The sequence below is a fragment of the Chanos chanos genome, chromosome 2 (assembly GCF_902362185.1).
Source record: "Chanos chanos chromosome 2, fChaCha1.1, whole genome shotgun sequence".
NCBI lineage: Eukaryota > Metazoa > Chordata > Actinopteri > Gonorynchiformes > Chanidae > Chanos > Chanos chanos.
Genome location: NC_044496.1, coordinates 36,326,135 through 36,342,079, shown reverse-complemented (window position 1 = coordinate 36,342,079; position 15,945 = coordinate 36,326,135). Strand labels below are relative to the sequence as shown.

General features: G+C 43.4%; 2 protein-coding genes across 2 annotated transcripts in view; one reads left to right on the top strand and one right to left on the bottom strand.

The window, feature by feature from the left end:
- Window positions 1-143: 143 nt before the first annotated feature.
- On the top strand, window positions 144-5,557 carry zgc:101540 (hsFATP2a_ACSVL_like domain-containing protein). The gene is made up of 10 exons (XM_030766562.1): window positions 144-799; window positions 1,396-1,605; window positions 1,732-1,890; window positions 2,165-2,289; window positions 2,644-2,838; window positions 2,927-3,017; window positions 3,214-3,412; window positions 3,532-3,629; window positions 4,824-4,954; window positions 5,043-5,557. Exons 1-10 carry the CDS (start codon window positions 325-327, stop codon window positions 5,217-5,219), a joined length of 1,860 nt encoding a protein of 619 aa, XP_030622422.1. The 5' UTR covers window positions 144-324; the 3' UTR covers window positions 5,220-5,557.
- A 2,318-nt stretch (window positions 5,558-7,875) lies between these two features.
- tjp1b (tight junction protein 1b) overlaps window positions 7,876-15,945 on the bottom strand; it is a 75,091-nt gene continuing 67,021 nt past the window's right edge. The window contains 9 exon segments of the mRNA XM_030766561.1: window positions 7,876-8,030; window positions 9,313-9,456; window positions 9,853-10,070; window positions 10,386-10,818; window positions 11,740-11,861; window positions 12,254-12,475; window positions 12,931-13,022; window positions 13,347-14,267; window positions 15,555-15,788. Of these exon segments, the coding sequence (XP_030622421.1) occupies window positions 7,936-8,030; window positions 9,313-9,456; window positions 9,853-10,070; window positions 10,386-10,818; window positions 11,740-11,861; window positions 12,254-12,475; window positions 12,931-13,022; window positions 13,347-14,267; window positions 15,555-15,788 (2,481 nt within the window). The 3' untranslated portion in view covers window positions 7,876-7,935.

The following is a 15,945-nucleotide window of genomic DNA, read 5'->3' as shown; positions in this document are numbered from 1 at the left end:
TGGTAACATCAGTTTGACTTTGCATTAGCTTGGACATGGTAACTCAATTAAGTCAATGAGTTTGCGTAACGCTTGCTAATAAAGGTAAATTTTAAAGCATAGGTGGTCCAAGGCAATTGTTCTGTCAAATTCTGTGGATTTGTAGCCAAGCATTTGGCAACCGAGCTGGGATCGTGAATGGGGGTGGAACGCAGTGATATAATCCCTCCACTTCGGGGGTTGAGGTTGTGCCTTGAACGTTTCATGACTTCTAAGCAATTATAAGCATTAATATGCTTTCGCTTCGTTAATGCTTCTTTGACTACTGAGTAAACGCGATTCAACATGTATGTCTGGTTTACCGTTCTAGCCGCTTTGGCAATTTTGCCAACATTTCTTAAAACGTTATTTCCATACCTTCTTCAGGATACTATTTATATTTTTAAAAGTATTCGACTGGCAATTAGACTGACGAAATATAAAACAAAGAAACCTTTTTATAGTATTTTGGACTGTTTTTTGGATGCTGTGAAGAAACACCCACACAAAACACTTATCCATTTCGAGGGAAATACGTATTCTTATTTGCAAGTGGATAAAGAAAGCAACAAAGTTGCTAATGCTCTTAGGACTCATGCTGTTCTGAAGGAGGGGGACACTGTTGCCCTGTTTCTGGGGAATGAACCCTGTTTCACTTGGATTTGGCTCGGCCTGGGCAAACTGGGATGTGCGGCTGCTCTCCTGAACTACAACATTAGGTCAAAATCACTTCTTCATTGTTTCTCCTGCTGCGGCGCAAAAGTGATCATAGCAGCTCCAGGTAAGAATGAGTTTTAAAAATGTGTTTTTACAGCAAATCTTGGTTTGTTTGTAGAACTTCGAAATGGACTAAGTGGGGCACACTTTCAACATGGTCATTGGAGTGGTGAAGTGGGCTGGTGTAGCTGATGAAGAAAGGGATTCGGTCAATTAAAGATCCAATGTTCAAATGTTTCAAACTCCTTGCAGCGTCTTTTTTCCTTTAATTATGTCATATCATTACTCAAGTTTAAGTTATATTTCGTTTTCCCCTTTCCCCGCCTCAGGGTCACATTTTGACCAACTTTTGCCTTTTGGAGTTACATAACATTCCGTGTGCAAGTGTACCTGTTTGACCTTTAGTAAAAGGTTGTAAAGAATACGGTCAGTCTTCAGAAATGACAGGTGCACTATGTCTCATACAATTGCACAGCAAAAGATGAATATTCCTGCTAAAATATATCAAATAATAGTTATAGTTATGTAGTTGGCAATGAACTTTGAATAAGGATATTAAATGGAAATTGATCTTTCAGAGCAACATTAATCTGATGTTTCAGTCACTTATTGTAGACCTTTGTCAAGCATTCCTTAACTCTCCATGGTCTTTTTTCAAAGAGCTTCAGGATGCCATTACGGAGATTTTGCCCGTGTTGAAGGAGCAGGGAATCTCTGTGTACCTCCTCTCTGAGAAGTGCAGCACTGAGGGTATTGAGTGTATCTCTGACAAGATCTCCCAGGCCTCAGACGAACCTCTGCCACCTTCACTCCGCTCGAGTGTGACAGTGAAGAGCACTGCATTATACATCTACACCTCTGGAACCACCGGTAATCAACAGCACATGTAACATACAGTACCTCTATGCATATCCTGCATGTTATTAAAAGATAACCAAAGATACTTCATGGCCAAGCCATCCTGCACGGTTTTAAAACGGTATGTTCTCTGTGAAGGACTCCCCAAAGCGGCTCTCATAACCCAGGAGAGGGTCTGGGCAGCGGCTTTCATACAAGCCATAAGTGGAGTGACATCAGAAGATGTATTCTACGTCAACCTGCCTCTCTATCACAGTGCTGGGTTCCTCATTGGCTTTGTCGGATCTATCGAAAGGGGTATTGTTCTTATGGGTTATATGACTGTTGTGATGACAGACAATACTTCAGATAGACTACCTTTGGTCTTTTGGAATGACCTTTATTTCACCACCATAGAGTAGTGTCAGTACATGGAGTTAGTTTTGCAGGACTCTTTATAAGCAGAGTTGTTTGTATAACATTAAAATATGTAATAATAATAATAATGTAATAATAATATGTAATAATAAAACCAGTTTGTAGAACTGTCTGAAAAGAATATGTGACTCTGTGACTTCTCTGGTTATTGAAGGAAGCACCGTTGTTCTGCGGAGGAAGTTTTCTGCGTCTCAGTTCTGGGAAGACTGTAGAAGGCATAACGTGACTGTGATCCAGTATATAGGGGAGACACTACGATACCTCTGTAACATGCCAAAGGTGACTACTCTGTCTGCATGTGAAACAACCTCAAAGTTCAATAAAATCGTTTCATACATGGTAAACCAAAACTTTAACTTTCACCACAAAAAGAGTATGTTGTTTCTCAGTCAAGTCTCTTTCTCTCTCTGTCACACACACACACACACACACACACACACACACACACACACACACACACACACACACACACACATTAACTCTAATTGTGTGTTTGTGCTGTAATTATGTGCTTTACCTTGAATAACAAGGCATCATTTCCATATCATTTTATTTGGTCAAGCTTAAAATGTCGGATGACAAAATACTTTTCCATCCCAGTATATAATACTGTTTCTTTTTTTTTCCCTTCAGAAAGAGAATGAGAGAAACCATTCGGTGAGAATTGCCATTGGTAATGGTGTGCGCATTGATATCTGGAAAGAATTCTTGAACCGGTTTGGAGACATTAAAGTCAGGGAACTGTATGCTGCTACTGAGGGAAACGTCGGCTTCATCAATTACACCTCGAAAATTGGTGCCGTGGGACGCAGTAATTTTATCCAAAGAGTAAGGGACGGTTACCGTGGTATATTTTGCATAAATTTTCTTTTAAAATGAAGTTAACCAGAGGTGGATTTGTGTTTGTGTTTTGCAGAAGCTCTTTCCCCATGCGCTGATCAAGTTTGACACAGAGAAAGAAGAACCAGTGAGGAACTCTGAGGGACTGTGTATCAGAGCTGCCCCAGGTCTGTGTACTCTTTCTTTTCAGTCTGCTATCTTCTGAGCCCAAAGGCAAGCGTGGTGTGTGCTAAAGAAATACAGGCTGTCTCTCCCCCAGTCACAAACCTAGGTTACAAAAAATATCTCTTCACATCACTAGTTCTTTTTTCCTGTTCTGACTCCACTATTGCTGACAAAAACTTGATTTTTAAACTTACACAGGGGAAACTGGACTACTGGTTGGGAAAATTACTAAAACTTCCCCATTCAATGGATATGCTGGAAATAAACAGCAAACAGAGAAGAAGAGGCTCAGTAATGTTTTTGAGAAAGGCGACCTCTATTTCAACAGCGGAGACCTGCTGAAAATTGATGAGGAAAACTTTGTCTACTTTCAGGATCGTGTTGGAGACACCTTCAGGTGTGTGAATTTACTTCTTGCATTTACTGCAAACTTTATTTTATACATTGCATTTTTTTTTGTGAATTTTTCTAACAAGGACCCAAATGACCTAAATAAACTTGTGATTGGGTCTGCAGATGGAAAGGGGAGAATGTAGCCACCACTGAGGTGTCGGATATTCTCAGTATGGCAGCCAGCATTGAAGAGGCTAATGTTTATGGCGTCAAAGTTCCAGGTAAGTTCAGATTTTTAGATTTGCTAGATCCTTTTTGTGACATCAACCTCAAAGTGCAGTTTTTATTTCATTTTGAAAATTTTCCTCTAAAATAACATAGCTTTGTCCCCTACAAAGTAGCCCCGGAAAGTTTTTGCTGTACCAACACAGAACTATTCACACAGCCAGAGTTTTGGGAATGATAAGTAATACAGCGAGTCATGGGTCAAGGTTTTTGTTTTGACCAGATTATCAGATTATGTGTTTGTCAGTTTGCACATGCTGAAAGTTCTTGGAAAAACTCAGATCCCTTAAAAGATCAGGGAAATATAGTTCAGAATGACACGAGTTGCTGCCAGTACTTTAGACTTTTTTTTGTACTTGCAAGAAGATAATCAGGACATGTGGCACAGATAAAGTGATACTGTGTGGAAACCCTTGGTGGTAATATAGTGCAGATGGACACAGTGACCTCTGCCTCACCTCTCTTTGTTTGCATTCTACTCATCCCACCAGTTCATTGCCTTAGTAAAGTATCTCTTACACAGCTGTTCGGAGACTATTTCTTCACTTTGTGTAGGAATGAATCTTAACTGGACAAAGTCCATTAAATAGTGAAATATTTTCAGTGGGAGCCCTGGGCATGAGGTCAAAGGTTGTATACTTGTTATGCAGAGTTCTTCAGACATCCAGTCATTCAAAAGTAAGTGGTATGACAATCAGAGACTAGAAATATTCCTGAATGACTACAAAGAGAGGGCTGAGTGTTTTAATCTTTGCAAACTCATATCAGGGTATTATCTGTGGATAGAGGTGACTACAAGTTATATAATTGAAGGAGTAAGGAATTACTATCTGGCCTGTGAAGATAATCTATAGTAATTCTTTATCATAAAATTAGATGAAGCACTTTCAGAGATAAATAATACCACAGTGAAGTGAAAATGGACTTTGAACAATCTTTACCTACACCACCTTCTTACACAAAATGAAAAGAAACAGGATATCTGGTTGTTCGACACAAAATATTTACATTCACAAACAATAATGCAATATCTGCTGCGAATTCTATGTTGAATGAAAGTGTGAAGAAAATAACTGGGTATGTACTTTGAGAAGAACTCCATGTTCGGTTGTGAGACCAGCTGTACTTTGTTAATCACAGTGTTCCTTTTATAAAAGCACACTTGACTCATTCTGTTATTTTCTCCAAAGGTCACGAGGGTAGGATCGGAATGGCTGCAGTGACACTGAAAGAGGGAAAAGAGTTTGATTGTGTTGACACCTACTGTCATCTAGCCAACTATCTACCTGTTTACGCTAGACCACATTTCATCCGCATCCAGGTGAAACCTCTCCCTACATTGCTGTAAACCATGGCTCCTGGTTATAAATAATTTGTGCAAAGACTTAAAAATAATGCTCGTCTTTCAGAACGCCCTGGAAGTGACAGGAACTTTCAAGATGAAGAAAGTAAAACTGGTGGAGGAAGGCTTCGAACCAGCACAGATACAGGATCCACTGTACTTTCTCAGTTTGGCAGAGAAGAAGTATGTTCCCCTGACTCAGGAGGTATACAGCTCAATTATGTCTAAGAACATTAAACTGTAAAATCTATGGATGAATAAATGTATACTAAGATTAAAAGTGAAACATGGGTAAAATGAAACGTTGGGTTTCTTGGGTGGTGGCAGGAAGGGGTAAGGGGAAAAATATTTACTAACATACAGACCTACCAACTAATCTCAGGAAAGAATTGTTCTCTGTCATGATTATGGTGAATGTGTCAGGTTTTTTTTTTTTTAAGACATGTATTCATAGGCCAACACAGTAGACATTTTAATATCTTTTAAAAAACATGGCACAGCATGGACTGTTGATTGATTCTTTTTATCTAACACTGTTAATGATATTGATGACAATCTGTAATAAAGTTTTAATGACAAAGATTATCGGCTGAGACCTGATTTCACTGAAAAGGAGAGCATTTGCACTGACTGTGGTCTTACAGGCCATCAGCGTGCATTTGGCAATGCTACCACGTCTCTGTCATGGCTGAAAAACGCAGAGGCATCAAACTCATTATCCTGTCATTTGTGATTATCTAGGGCAAAGGTAACAGTGTGTGTTTCATGTCCTTGATAAACTAACAAACATGTCAGGGGTGGGGGTGGTGGGGGGTGTTTAACCGTTACCTATAACTCAAACACAACTTTTCGCAATAGCTTTGACTAACTAATTTAGACATCATGATAACCCTCCTTCAACTGCAGAGCAGTAGGAAGAAACAGTCAAGTTTTACTTTAAAAAGGAATTTATTTATTAATACAGTGGTATACTTAGAAATGTGCTGCAAAGAAAAAAAAAACAAGTAATAAAACCAACCAAAAAGAATGTCAGCCACACAAAGAAGAGAAACTAAAATCCAACTGAAGCTGTGTTATTATCAAAAGAAAATAGTTCTAATGTGCCTTAATAAATTGTCTATTAGTACAAAAATACATTTCAGGGCACACAATAACAGCATCCAGTATCACAAATAAAGGATGGGACTACTCACCAAAGTAGACCCTTCTTACACACAGATTCTTTAAATTATTTCAACCGAGCACTTTTCTAGTTTGTAAATAAGAATAAAAATGTTTTTCTGTTTTTTTTTCCCATTTGTCGTCGTCATATTTTTTACTGTTAAAAATGCCTTTGAGTCGTGTGTGTATTTATGTATGCACGTATGTCTGTGTGTGTGTTTGTGTGTATATGTATATACACACACACACACACATACATATATATATATATATATATATATATATGTGTGTGCGTGTGTGTGTGTGTGTATATTTATTTATTTATATATTTTTATCAGTAGAAAAATTTTATTTCTTTATTTATTCATTTACTTTTTTCATGACTGCTAAGTTCCAAGGCTCAGGGGTATAACCAGAATACAAACATAACCGATATCAGTTCTCACTTTTTTTTTAAGAAAGTTTTTTTTTATCTTACGTTTTATACAAAATAACAAAGATGTAGAAAAAGTAATTTACAGCGAACCAAGGCCATATGCTAGCAGTATATTTACAGCCATAATTTAAACATTTCCTAGTGTTTTGTATTAACCTTGACTTCATATGCATAGCAGTAAAAGAAAGCATACCTGTTCAGCCTTACTTAAGTGTGTGTGTGAGCGTGTGTATGTGTATATGTATGTCTGTGTGCTAAATCCAAGTTCACTGACAAGTTCATTGTGTTTTAAATGAGAATTTTTCATGTCCTTCATAATTTCACTCTATAACTTAAATATGATGTTTTGTGAGAAAACAAAGTTATATGTAGATAAGGCATCATTGTTTGCAGTGTAAGATGGGAAATTGTGTGTTCAACTTAGTAGCAGGCTTCTGGTCCTGAGTCATAGCACATGCATAGATCTCTAGACAGCAGGAGTTTTGGAAAACCAAAAGTCATTATGTTTATCTACGGTAAAACATCACTAGAAAAAGATCTGTCCTAAACATACAGAGCCCATTTTAGCCAAAGAGGGAAGTCTATCACCAATTAGCTCAGCAGTTACAATCCTTCAGCAGTTTCCCACATTCTCCAAACACCTTCCAGTCCCAGTGTTCTTCATCTGCCCGGAAGCAGGCTCAGTGTGTAGTCCAAACTCAGAACCCAAATGCATGACGACCCACAGTTCTTACAAAAAAAAAAAAAAATCAGCATACATCAACTTTTCTGTATGTGAGCCCATCATTGAGAATTTTCATTTAACATTTCATCTCATTTTTGAAGAAATCTTTTTGTGGGTCCACAGACGAATTCTTCTCTTCTTTTTTTTTTCCTCTTCTTTTTTCTTGTTTTTTTTTTGGGGGGGGGGGGGGGGGTAGTCAAAAAGGGTCAAAACTGATTTACTCAGTCTGTCTGTGGCACTGGTCATGCAGTACAGTAACAGGTCAATGAACTCTTCAGTTAATTCATTAATTTATTTGTTTCGTCATTTTTTGCAAGCCTTCAAGCACCGAAAAATAAGACGAGGAAAGAAAAAAAAAAAAATAGCAAATCAGCACCAGGTGTAGGTGCTGTCCTCCTTCATCCTCTTAATGATATTTCATGGGTGCGATAAACACCATCCCATAGATGATACAATAATACTCCATTGAGGGCTGCAAATCCCTCACAAGTGGGTGGGTGGGGCAGAAGGGGGGGGTTAGAACAAGAAGCAAGGGGTGTAAACGGGGTGGAGATGGGGGGGGGGGGGTGCAAGGGAGGTTCTCCTCTTGTCTTCCCTCTGTTCTTTTGCGTTCAGTAACAGACCAGCTGTTGCCCTTGTTCAAAAGTGGTCGATGAGTACAGACACACAGTTGGCGCCCACCAGGTAATTGGGGTCTCCAGGGAGGGACTTATTTTGCCAGCTCTTGGGGTCACCTGCAGAAAAGCAAGCAAACAAACAAACAACATTCCAATGACATAAGTTCCCAGAAATTGACCACCCCCCCCGCCCCAAACACACTTCTCAGCAGGTCACACTCTGCCTAAGGCTCTAGATTTTAATCACTGAATTTGTTAGGTGTTGCCAATGGCAACCAGGCACTCTGGAAGTCCAGGCCCTGCTAGTGTGACTATAATGGGTTATGTGGTGAGAAAAACAAGGGGAGTGACTATCAATTCACACTGACATGACACTGATAGAAATTACCCTAGTTTGACATCTCGGAACAACTTTCAAGATAACATGCTTTCTCCAGACCAAAGGTTGACGGTCTTTAACATAAAAGAAGGGTCTGTTTACATTTCCTCCACTGTTGATGACAGGGTACGACTTTATGGTTGATTTGGTGACCTATTCAATGGCTTAAATGACGTGTGGTTGTAAAAAAAAAAAAAAAAAAAAAACCTGAGCTGAGAACAGTATTTCTGAAATGACAACAAAGCCGCTAAGACCCATCCCAGCACCCATTCATAAGAGAAAAATCAAACAAAACTTGCGTATTAGACTTACCCGAATCAAACACAAAATATCTTTTTAATATCTTACGAAAAAAACCCTGTAGAGTTGAAATCAATGAAGCTGAAATGGTGACAACAGAGGGTTTCATCTGAAGAGTCAAACCAAAGTTTACCACATGTAACTCTCTCCTGTTGTAGCAGTTGCTCGCACATATAAAGCATCTCAGGCAGCTATGCCAATTTCAGACTGGTTTTAATGGGAATATTGATATGCAGTAAAATAATCATGCAGCCAGCCTTGGGCTGGTCTAAAGCTGAGTACACACATCAGGACAGAAATGTGTGCGCAGCAGAATGACAGATGCGTTCCTCTGCTTATGATATGACTGTACTAAAAAACACACTTATCACAATGGCCCTGTAAAAACATCACACACAAAGACTGCGGCAACATTAAGAGAAATCACCATCATAAAGAGAGGCACCCTGAGGGAGGGAGTGAATGCTGGAAAAACAGAGTGTTACAACTGAAGGAGAGGATGTCCTATGGATCTGGAGGAAGTGGCCAGTTGGCTCTCTTAGGCCACTGTCCTGTCCTTCATTTGAACTCTCCCGGTGAAAACCCAAGAAATGAAATGATCTCTATCGCCAGATGAAATATCACCCACACCCACCAAAAAAAAACAAACCAAACAAACAAACAAAAAAATATCACAGAATCCCCAAAAGACCCCAAAAGGACAGAGAGAGGACAGCGTACCCGACGAGCAGTCGGAGGATTTTAGAGCAAAAGACCAACCATCAGGGGTCATTGACGCACAGTGAGGTAAGCGCAGCTCCACAGGCTTCAGGAACTTCAGGCCGTGAGGACCACACATCACCAGGGGACTGAGCAGAGTTTCACCTGAAGAGCCACAAACACACAACCACCGTCAACAAACAACAGGATCAACTCAGTGATCTCTCGATTCATCTGCAATCAACGCAACTATGTTAGATAACTTCACAAAACAAACAAACGAACAAACAAACAACAAACACAGAACTAAGTGTTTTCTGAGAGGACTCGGAAACACTCCTAATCTTTTCCTCCTACTAGATGACACTGACTTTGGACAGCATGCTTGTTGATGTTGGCCTGCTAAGTGAGCACTGAGGCTTTCTGAAAAGCCCTGCATATCAAAGACTATTTATATGTTCTTTGTTGTAGTGGAAAGAGTCCCCAGCGGGGACAGTGTGAGGCTGTATCCACGGTCCACTGTGATGTGGTTCACACTTCACACTAGGCTTTGACTCAGACCTTTCTCCTTATCCAGCGGTGGCAGGATGCTGTTGTCCCGACACACTTTGAAGTAGATCTCCTGCTCCACGCTCTCTGGAATGGCTCCCTGCGGGATGATGATGCTCACGCCCGTTTCTATGGAGCTCAAGACCCCACCATTACAGTTAAAGATGCCTCTCGCCGTGGCAACCACGGTGTGTCCGTCATCTTCATCATCATCATCCAACGCACTTGGGCTGCGACGGCAAAAATGGAAAGATGAATGTTCAGCTTGATTAACCAGTATGTGGAACAAAAATGATCTAAAAATTAAAATCAGCTAATCAGCTAAAGTGCCCCTTCTGGCCACATAAACTTAATCTAATTTCATTTGATTATATGCATGAGTTTCTCTCAATAACCTTGAGTACCCTTACACAATTCAAGGCTACATGACATTTAACCTTGAGGTGTCTATGGTGGGGGAAAATTCATATCTACATCTGAGAATGTAAATATGGAGATTGACTGTGAGGATAATGTGTGTACAGAATGCTTTATGTGACAGTCACCTGACAGGGATGGCTTTGGGGACGGTGTTGACGTTGTTGTGCTGATGTTTGGGTCTGTTGTCCACAGTGCGTGTGAAGGTGTCCACCCCGCTGTCTGTGTCTGGAGGCTGCGGGGAGAGCTGTGGTTTGGGGTTGTTGTTCAGTATGCTTGGCTTCGTTTGGCTGTCATTTGGCAACAGGTTGTGGTTAAACTTGGGGCTCTCAAACTTGCGTTCGAAGGGTCGGGCGGAGCTGGTGTAAGGCTTGGGGACGTAGCGGTTGTAGCTGGTGGGTGTGGGTGTGGTGTGTGTTTTGGGCAGGACTTCTGTGCCGTTGACGGGAGACTTCTGTGGCAGGTAGTTGCTTTGCACTGGTTCTTCGCGGGTGGGAGGTCTGAGAGAGGAGACCTCGGGCTTGGCTTTAGGAGAGCCGTGAGGGTCGGGAAGGGAGTTCACTGAGAATAAAGACACAGAGAGACTGTCAGTGCTTTTCTCTTCACTCTCTCCTTCATATCAGGGCTTCTCAAGGCCAGACCAGAGGCCCCTGCCTATAGTTACACAGTTATCTATTAAATAACCACTTTTTGGTACTTTGTCTAATGTGTCCAGGGAAGGAAAAAAAGCAGTATTTCTCTGGCAATGTCATTAGTGTTTGAATAGGGAAGTATGGAAGTATTTTCTCATCTAATTTTCACATCACATGCTAAAACAAAATCCTTATCGGCAAGACAGAACCACTTACAAAATGATTTTTAGCACAGCTCTGAGAGCATTTGATACTCCTAGGAAATATGCTAGTTTGATTCAGTGCCAAACGTGAGTGGCAGAGAACATGACCCTTTGTGAGGATCTAAGCAGGCTTTAAGTGTGTGAGTGAGAGAGAGAGAGGGAGGGTTGAGAGAGAGAGAGAGAGAGAGAGAGAGAGGGAGGTAAGGAGAGATGGAGAGAGAGGGAGGGAGCGAAAGGGAGAGAGGGAGAGAGAGGGAGGGAGAGAAAGGGAGAGAAAGGGAGAGAGAGAGAGAGAGATAGAGAGAGACAGAGGGAGAGAGGGAGAGAGAGGGAGGGAGAGAAAGGGAGAGAGAGAGAGAGAGGGAGGGAGAGAAAGGGAGAGAGAGAGAGAGAGGGAGAGAGAGAGAGACAGAGGGAGAGAGAGAGAGAGGGAGAGAGAGGGAGAGAGAGAGAGAGAGAGAGGGAGAGAGAGACAGAGGGAGAGAGGGAGGGAGAGAAAGGGAGAGAGAGGGAGAGACAGAGGGAGGGAGAGAGAGACAGAGGGAGAGACAGAGGGAGAGACAGAGGGAGAGAGAGAGGGAGAGAGAGACAGAGGGAGAGAAAGAGAGAGAGAGAGGGAGAGACAGACAGAGGGAGCTGATTCTTACCCTCTGTGGTGCTGAGTTTGGGTAGAGAAGACGGAGGAAGAGCAGGTCCTGGCTGGTTGTACTGAGGCCCCGCTGGTTCATACCTCTTCTCGACTGGACTCACTTTGTCCACAGGTTCTGTCCTGTACCCCAAAGAATGTAATGCATTACACTACAGCACAACACAGCTGGATCAATACACCCTTCACTACACAATCCCAGTCCTTCACTACTGCCTCTCTGTCCTCAGCATTTTAGCTTAGAGCAGCACTAACGCACCTGATTAAACTCAATCAGCTGGTCAAGACCTTGATCAAGTGAATAACGGTCAATTACTGTGAGATCAATTAAACAGACTGAAGAATAAATTGGGAGATAACACTCCACCAAATTACAAAAAAAATAAGAGAAGCTAAACGTAGCTAATTCCATTAGAGGCAGAAACAAGGTTTGAGTCCATTAGGAGATGCAGTGAGCTATGAAGCCAGACTGTTCTTCATCAGACCTGCAGGGGGCAGTAGTGCACTGACAGTACCTGGAGTATGGGTAGCCTAACTGTGGCTGTGAGGGTTTGGGGAGGTCGTGGAAGCGGTTGACTGCAGGGTTGGGCTGGTTCATGGCCTTGCTGTCAAAGTTGCGGCGGTCGAAATAAGACAGCTGTTTTCTGTAGTACTCCTCATCCTCGTCCGCGTCATAATGGTTGGAACGTACCACATCGTCCACTGGTCGGGACTGGGGCTTCTGGGGCTCAGGCGCCCTGAAAAAAAATAAAGAGAGAAATAGAGAGAGAGAGAGAGAGAGAGAGAGAGAGAGAGAGAGAGAGAGAGATGATCTTATGTAAACAAATTCTCCATATGTATAAAAGGTCATACTGTTTTATTATTATTATGGTACAATCAAAATCTTGAGTGTTCCATCAGAGAAAGAGGATCAGAATGTGGCCACCAGGGGGAGCTCTGAGACTCTTATTGGTACAAACAGTGAAACAGAAGTCACAATACTAATGCACAGAGCTAAAATGTGGAGAAAACCTCTTCTAATACAGTCTTATGGTCAACTACTCACTATACATACATGTGTATATTTTAACCAGACCATTGTAAAGCATTTACCTAATTTACACTTCACAAATGACCAGTTTATGTTGTTTCAAAAATGTTAGTTTAGGAATGGAGGGAGATGTTTGGTATCAGTAGCACAGCAAGGGTATACCTGTAAGAGGGTTTTTCCTGTTCCAGGTTACTCAGGGAATTGGCTTTGAGAACAGGGCCTGGAGTATTCACGGGCTTGGGGAGATCTGTTGGCTAAAACAAACAACAGCAGCTAGTCAGTCAACCAGCAGGTTTTTATGAAGTCCTTACTCAAAACCATGCGCAAAAAACCCACATCGACCCGTTCTATGGGTATAAATCCATCCAGCTGAAGAACAGATTTAAGGTTCATCGTGCACAATGCACACATAGATCACTGAAGTTTGTGACTGCATCAGTTTCTTAACTATACAAATGAACACTGCAGAGGTATATCAGAGCAACTGCCTGTGCCATCATGCTGCGTCTTTGTGTGTGTGTGGTTTTGACATGATAAACAGCTTCTACACAACATTAGCCACATCAGTCCAGACTTACTCTGAGTGCTGGGGTGTCTCCGGCCTCTTTGGCCCGGTCCACAGACACGGAGCGTTTATTCTCAAACATCCGGACCCTGTTCAGTACAGACTGGGGCTTCATGGCTGGATCGTCGTCCGGATCGTCTCTGGGAGGGGGCGGCAAAGGCTTGGAGGCCGCTGGAATCGCAGGCTCTCCCGGGGACAGCAGGGGCTCTGGTTTAGGAGGAGGCAGAGGAGGCAGAGGAGGCTCGGCGTTCATCAGCGGCTCGTGCTGCCCGGGTTTGTACCCGCGGTTGGGAGGTCCTGGGTTATAGGTGGACCTTAGAGCTGCGTCGCCATAGTACTGTTTGGGAGGGTCCGGGGAGCGTGGCATGTTTATGGGGAATCCATGTGGCTCGGGTTCGTAAGGCGAGCGAGCCTCGTAGGTTACTGGCGGAGGCGGCGGGGGTTCGTCGTAGCGCGCGGGTCCTGGTTTAGTGTGTCGCGGCCTGCTGTCGTAACTCAGCGGGGCCTCGTCGTAGCGCGGCTGAGACGGACTGAAGTCCCGGGTGGGGCCGTCCTCGTATGGGGAACGAGCGTCGTACCCGACGGGCGGGGGCTGGTGACCCTGCGGGTAGCCAGGGCCGGGGGGAGGAGGAGGGGGCTGGGGAGAGGTCTGCTGGTCGTACGGGGTCCACTGCTCGTCGTACTGAGGCACGCGGGTGTCGTAGTGCAGGTGCGGGTCGTAGTTGTGTGGCTTCGGTTGGCCGTAGCCGCCACCGCTGCTGTCGTAGCCGTAAGGCGAGTGGTCGTATTCTCGGTATGGCTGTTTGTCCTGGTAGACAGGCTGGTGACTGTAGGAGAGAGAGGCTGGAGGGACGAGGGGCGGTTGTTGCTGGGGCTTCATGCCGTGGTTCACTCTCACCGGCTCGTCCATGCTGTACAGATCCTTCTTGTACATCTGTAAGGGGGACAGAAAAGCACACACACGAACAAGGACGCCTTTAGAGAAGGACAGAATTTCAACAGAGCAGAGCTGAGAAATCATCCACCAACTCACCCACAGAGATCACAGAGCACCCTGACAAATGAAGTATTAAATTAAGAGAACAAAGAAGAGAACGATATCGCTGAAAGGGAAAAGAAAAAAGGAGGGCTTTGTCTTTGGAAAAGACCAAAGGGAGAAGGATAACTGTTCAAACCAAGATCACTAAGCAGAGCCCAGAGAAACCAGAGCCCATACATCAACACATCAAAGTAACCAGAGAAGTTCTCATTCTCATATACAAATACACAAACAACCACTTCATAATTTAAATGAAACTTAACAGCTTATCATCCAATATGCAGTTAAACAGGCAGGATTTTTTATCACATCTATAATTCCAACATTTAAAATCTTTCATTTGACAAGAAGTCCTTCAGTGACATGTCAGTGAATATTCAATTCAAAGAGACTGTTCACGAGTGTTATGAGGAAAAAAAACTGACAGCAGCATTTTTGAAATGCTTGACTTATGTCTGAAAGACTTCTTATCAAATTTCTTATGGATAGCCTGAAGACAGCAGCTGTAGAAGGTACACGGGTAAATATGTGACAAGACTTCTGACATTAAGTCTTCGTTGCACGTTAGAAAAAGTCTTTGAGAAGGCATTAGGTGGAATTTTTTTCTCTTTACGTTACCAAGGATACTGTCTGCAGGTTAGACTGACATGCATCTTAACAGGTCCACACTTGCAAATTAAGTTAAGGTCAATTTGCAATTACAGTTACTACATCTACAAACTACTGGATCTAATGGTGCAACTACCACTATCACAGCAACTGCCAATACAGGGTGTAGGTGCTAACACTACAAGACAGGACAAGCGAAGAGAGACCCAAAACGTCAGGAGCCATGCAGAGGTAGTGAGTGGTGACAGAGAGGAGGCTGATCGTAGTGCCTCTCTTCCACATTAATTTAGACACAGACACCAGGCCCTCTCCCCGTCCCCAGATAGGCCCAGCGTGGCTCTCTACCAGACACACTCCCACACATACACACACACACATATATACGCACACTTGGTGTCAGAAAACACGCACAGCACACGCGTGGGCGGGGTACAGCGCTCATGCACACAGCCGAGTGGGAGAAAAAAGCATGTGCGAGAGAGACAGGCAGATTTAAATACAGCGGGCCGGGCCAGACCGGGCCGAGCCGGAACCAGCGCCGAGTCCAGCCTCCGGTGGTGGTGGTGGTGGTACCTTTGGTTCTGGACCGGGCGGGATGGACTGGTGAGGATCGTGTGTAGGGGGCTGAGGGAGCGCGGGTTCGGACTGGGGTTCGGGTTCGGGGGCAGGGCTGTTAAGGGAGGCAGTCTGAGTGGGGCCAGGCGGCTCCTCTGGGTTCGTACCCGCTAGCAGGGCGGAGGGCTCGCCAGCAGGGGGCGCTGCCGCTGGTGAGGGGAGGGTGGATAAGGCTTGAGCAGCCTCAGCCGGCTGTGGAGTATCGGTCACAGAGGTTACAGAGATGCGCTGCCAAACACACACACATACACATACACTCACACACTCTTCTTAAGCTTCCATCCACTCTCTCACATAGCACTGGAGTACTTTGCATTGGGCTGCCTTTTTGTGTCAGATGAGTACCTCA

Excerpts from the sequence above, each read along its gene's own strand:
- zgc:101540 (XM_030766562.1), top strand. The coding sequence starts at position 325 with ATGTATGTCTGGTTTACCGTTCTAGCCGCTTTGGCAATTTTGCCAACA. Across the intron at positions 2,290-2,643 it reads ACCTCTGTAACATGCCAAAG|AAAGAGAATGAGAGAAACCA; the intron begins GTGACTACTCTG and ends TTTTCCCTTCAG. Across the intron at positions 3,630-4,823 it reads TTATGGCGTCAAAGTTCCAG|GTCACGAGGGTAGGATCGGA; the intron begins GTAAGTTCAGAT and ends TTTTCTCCAAAG.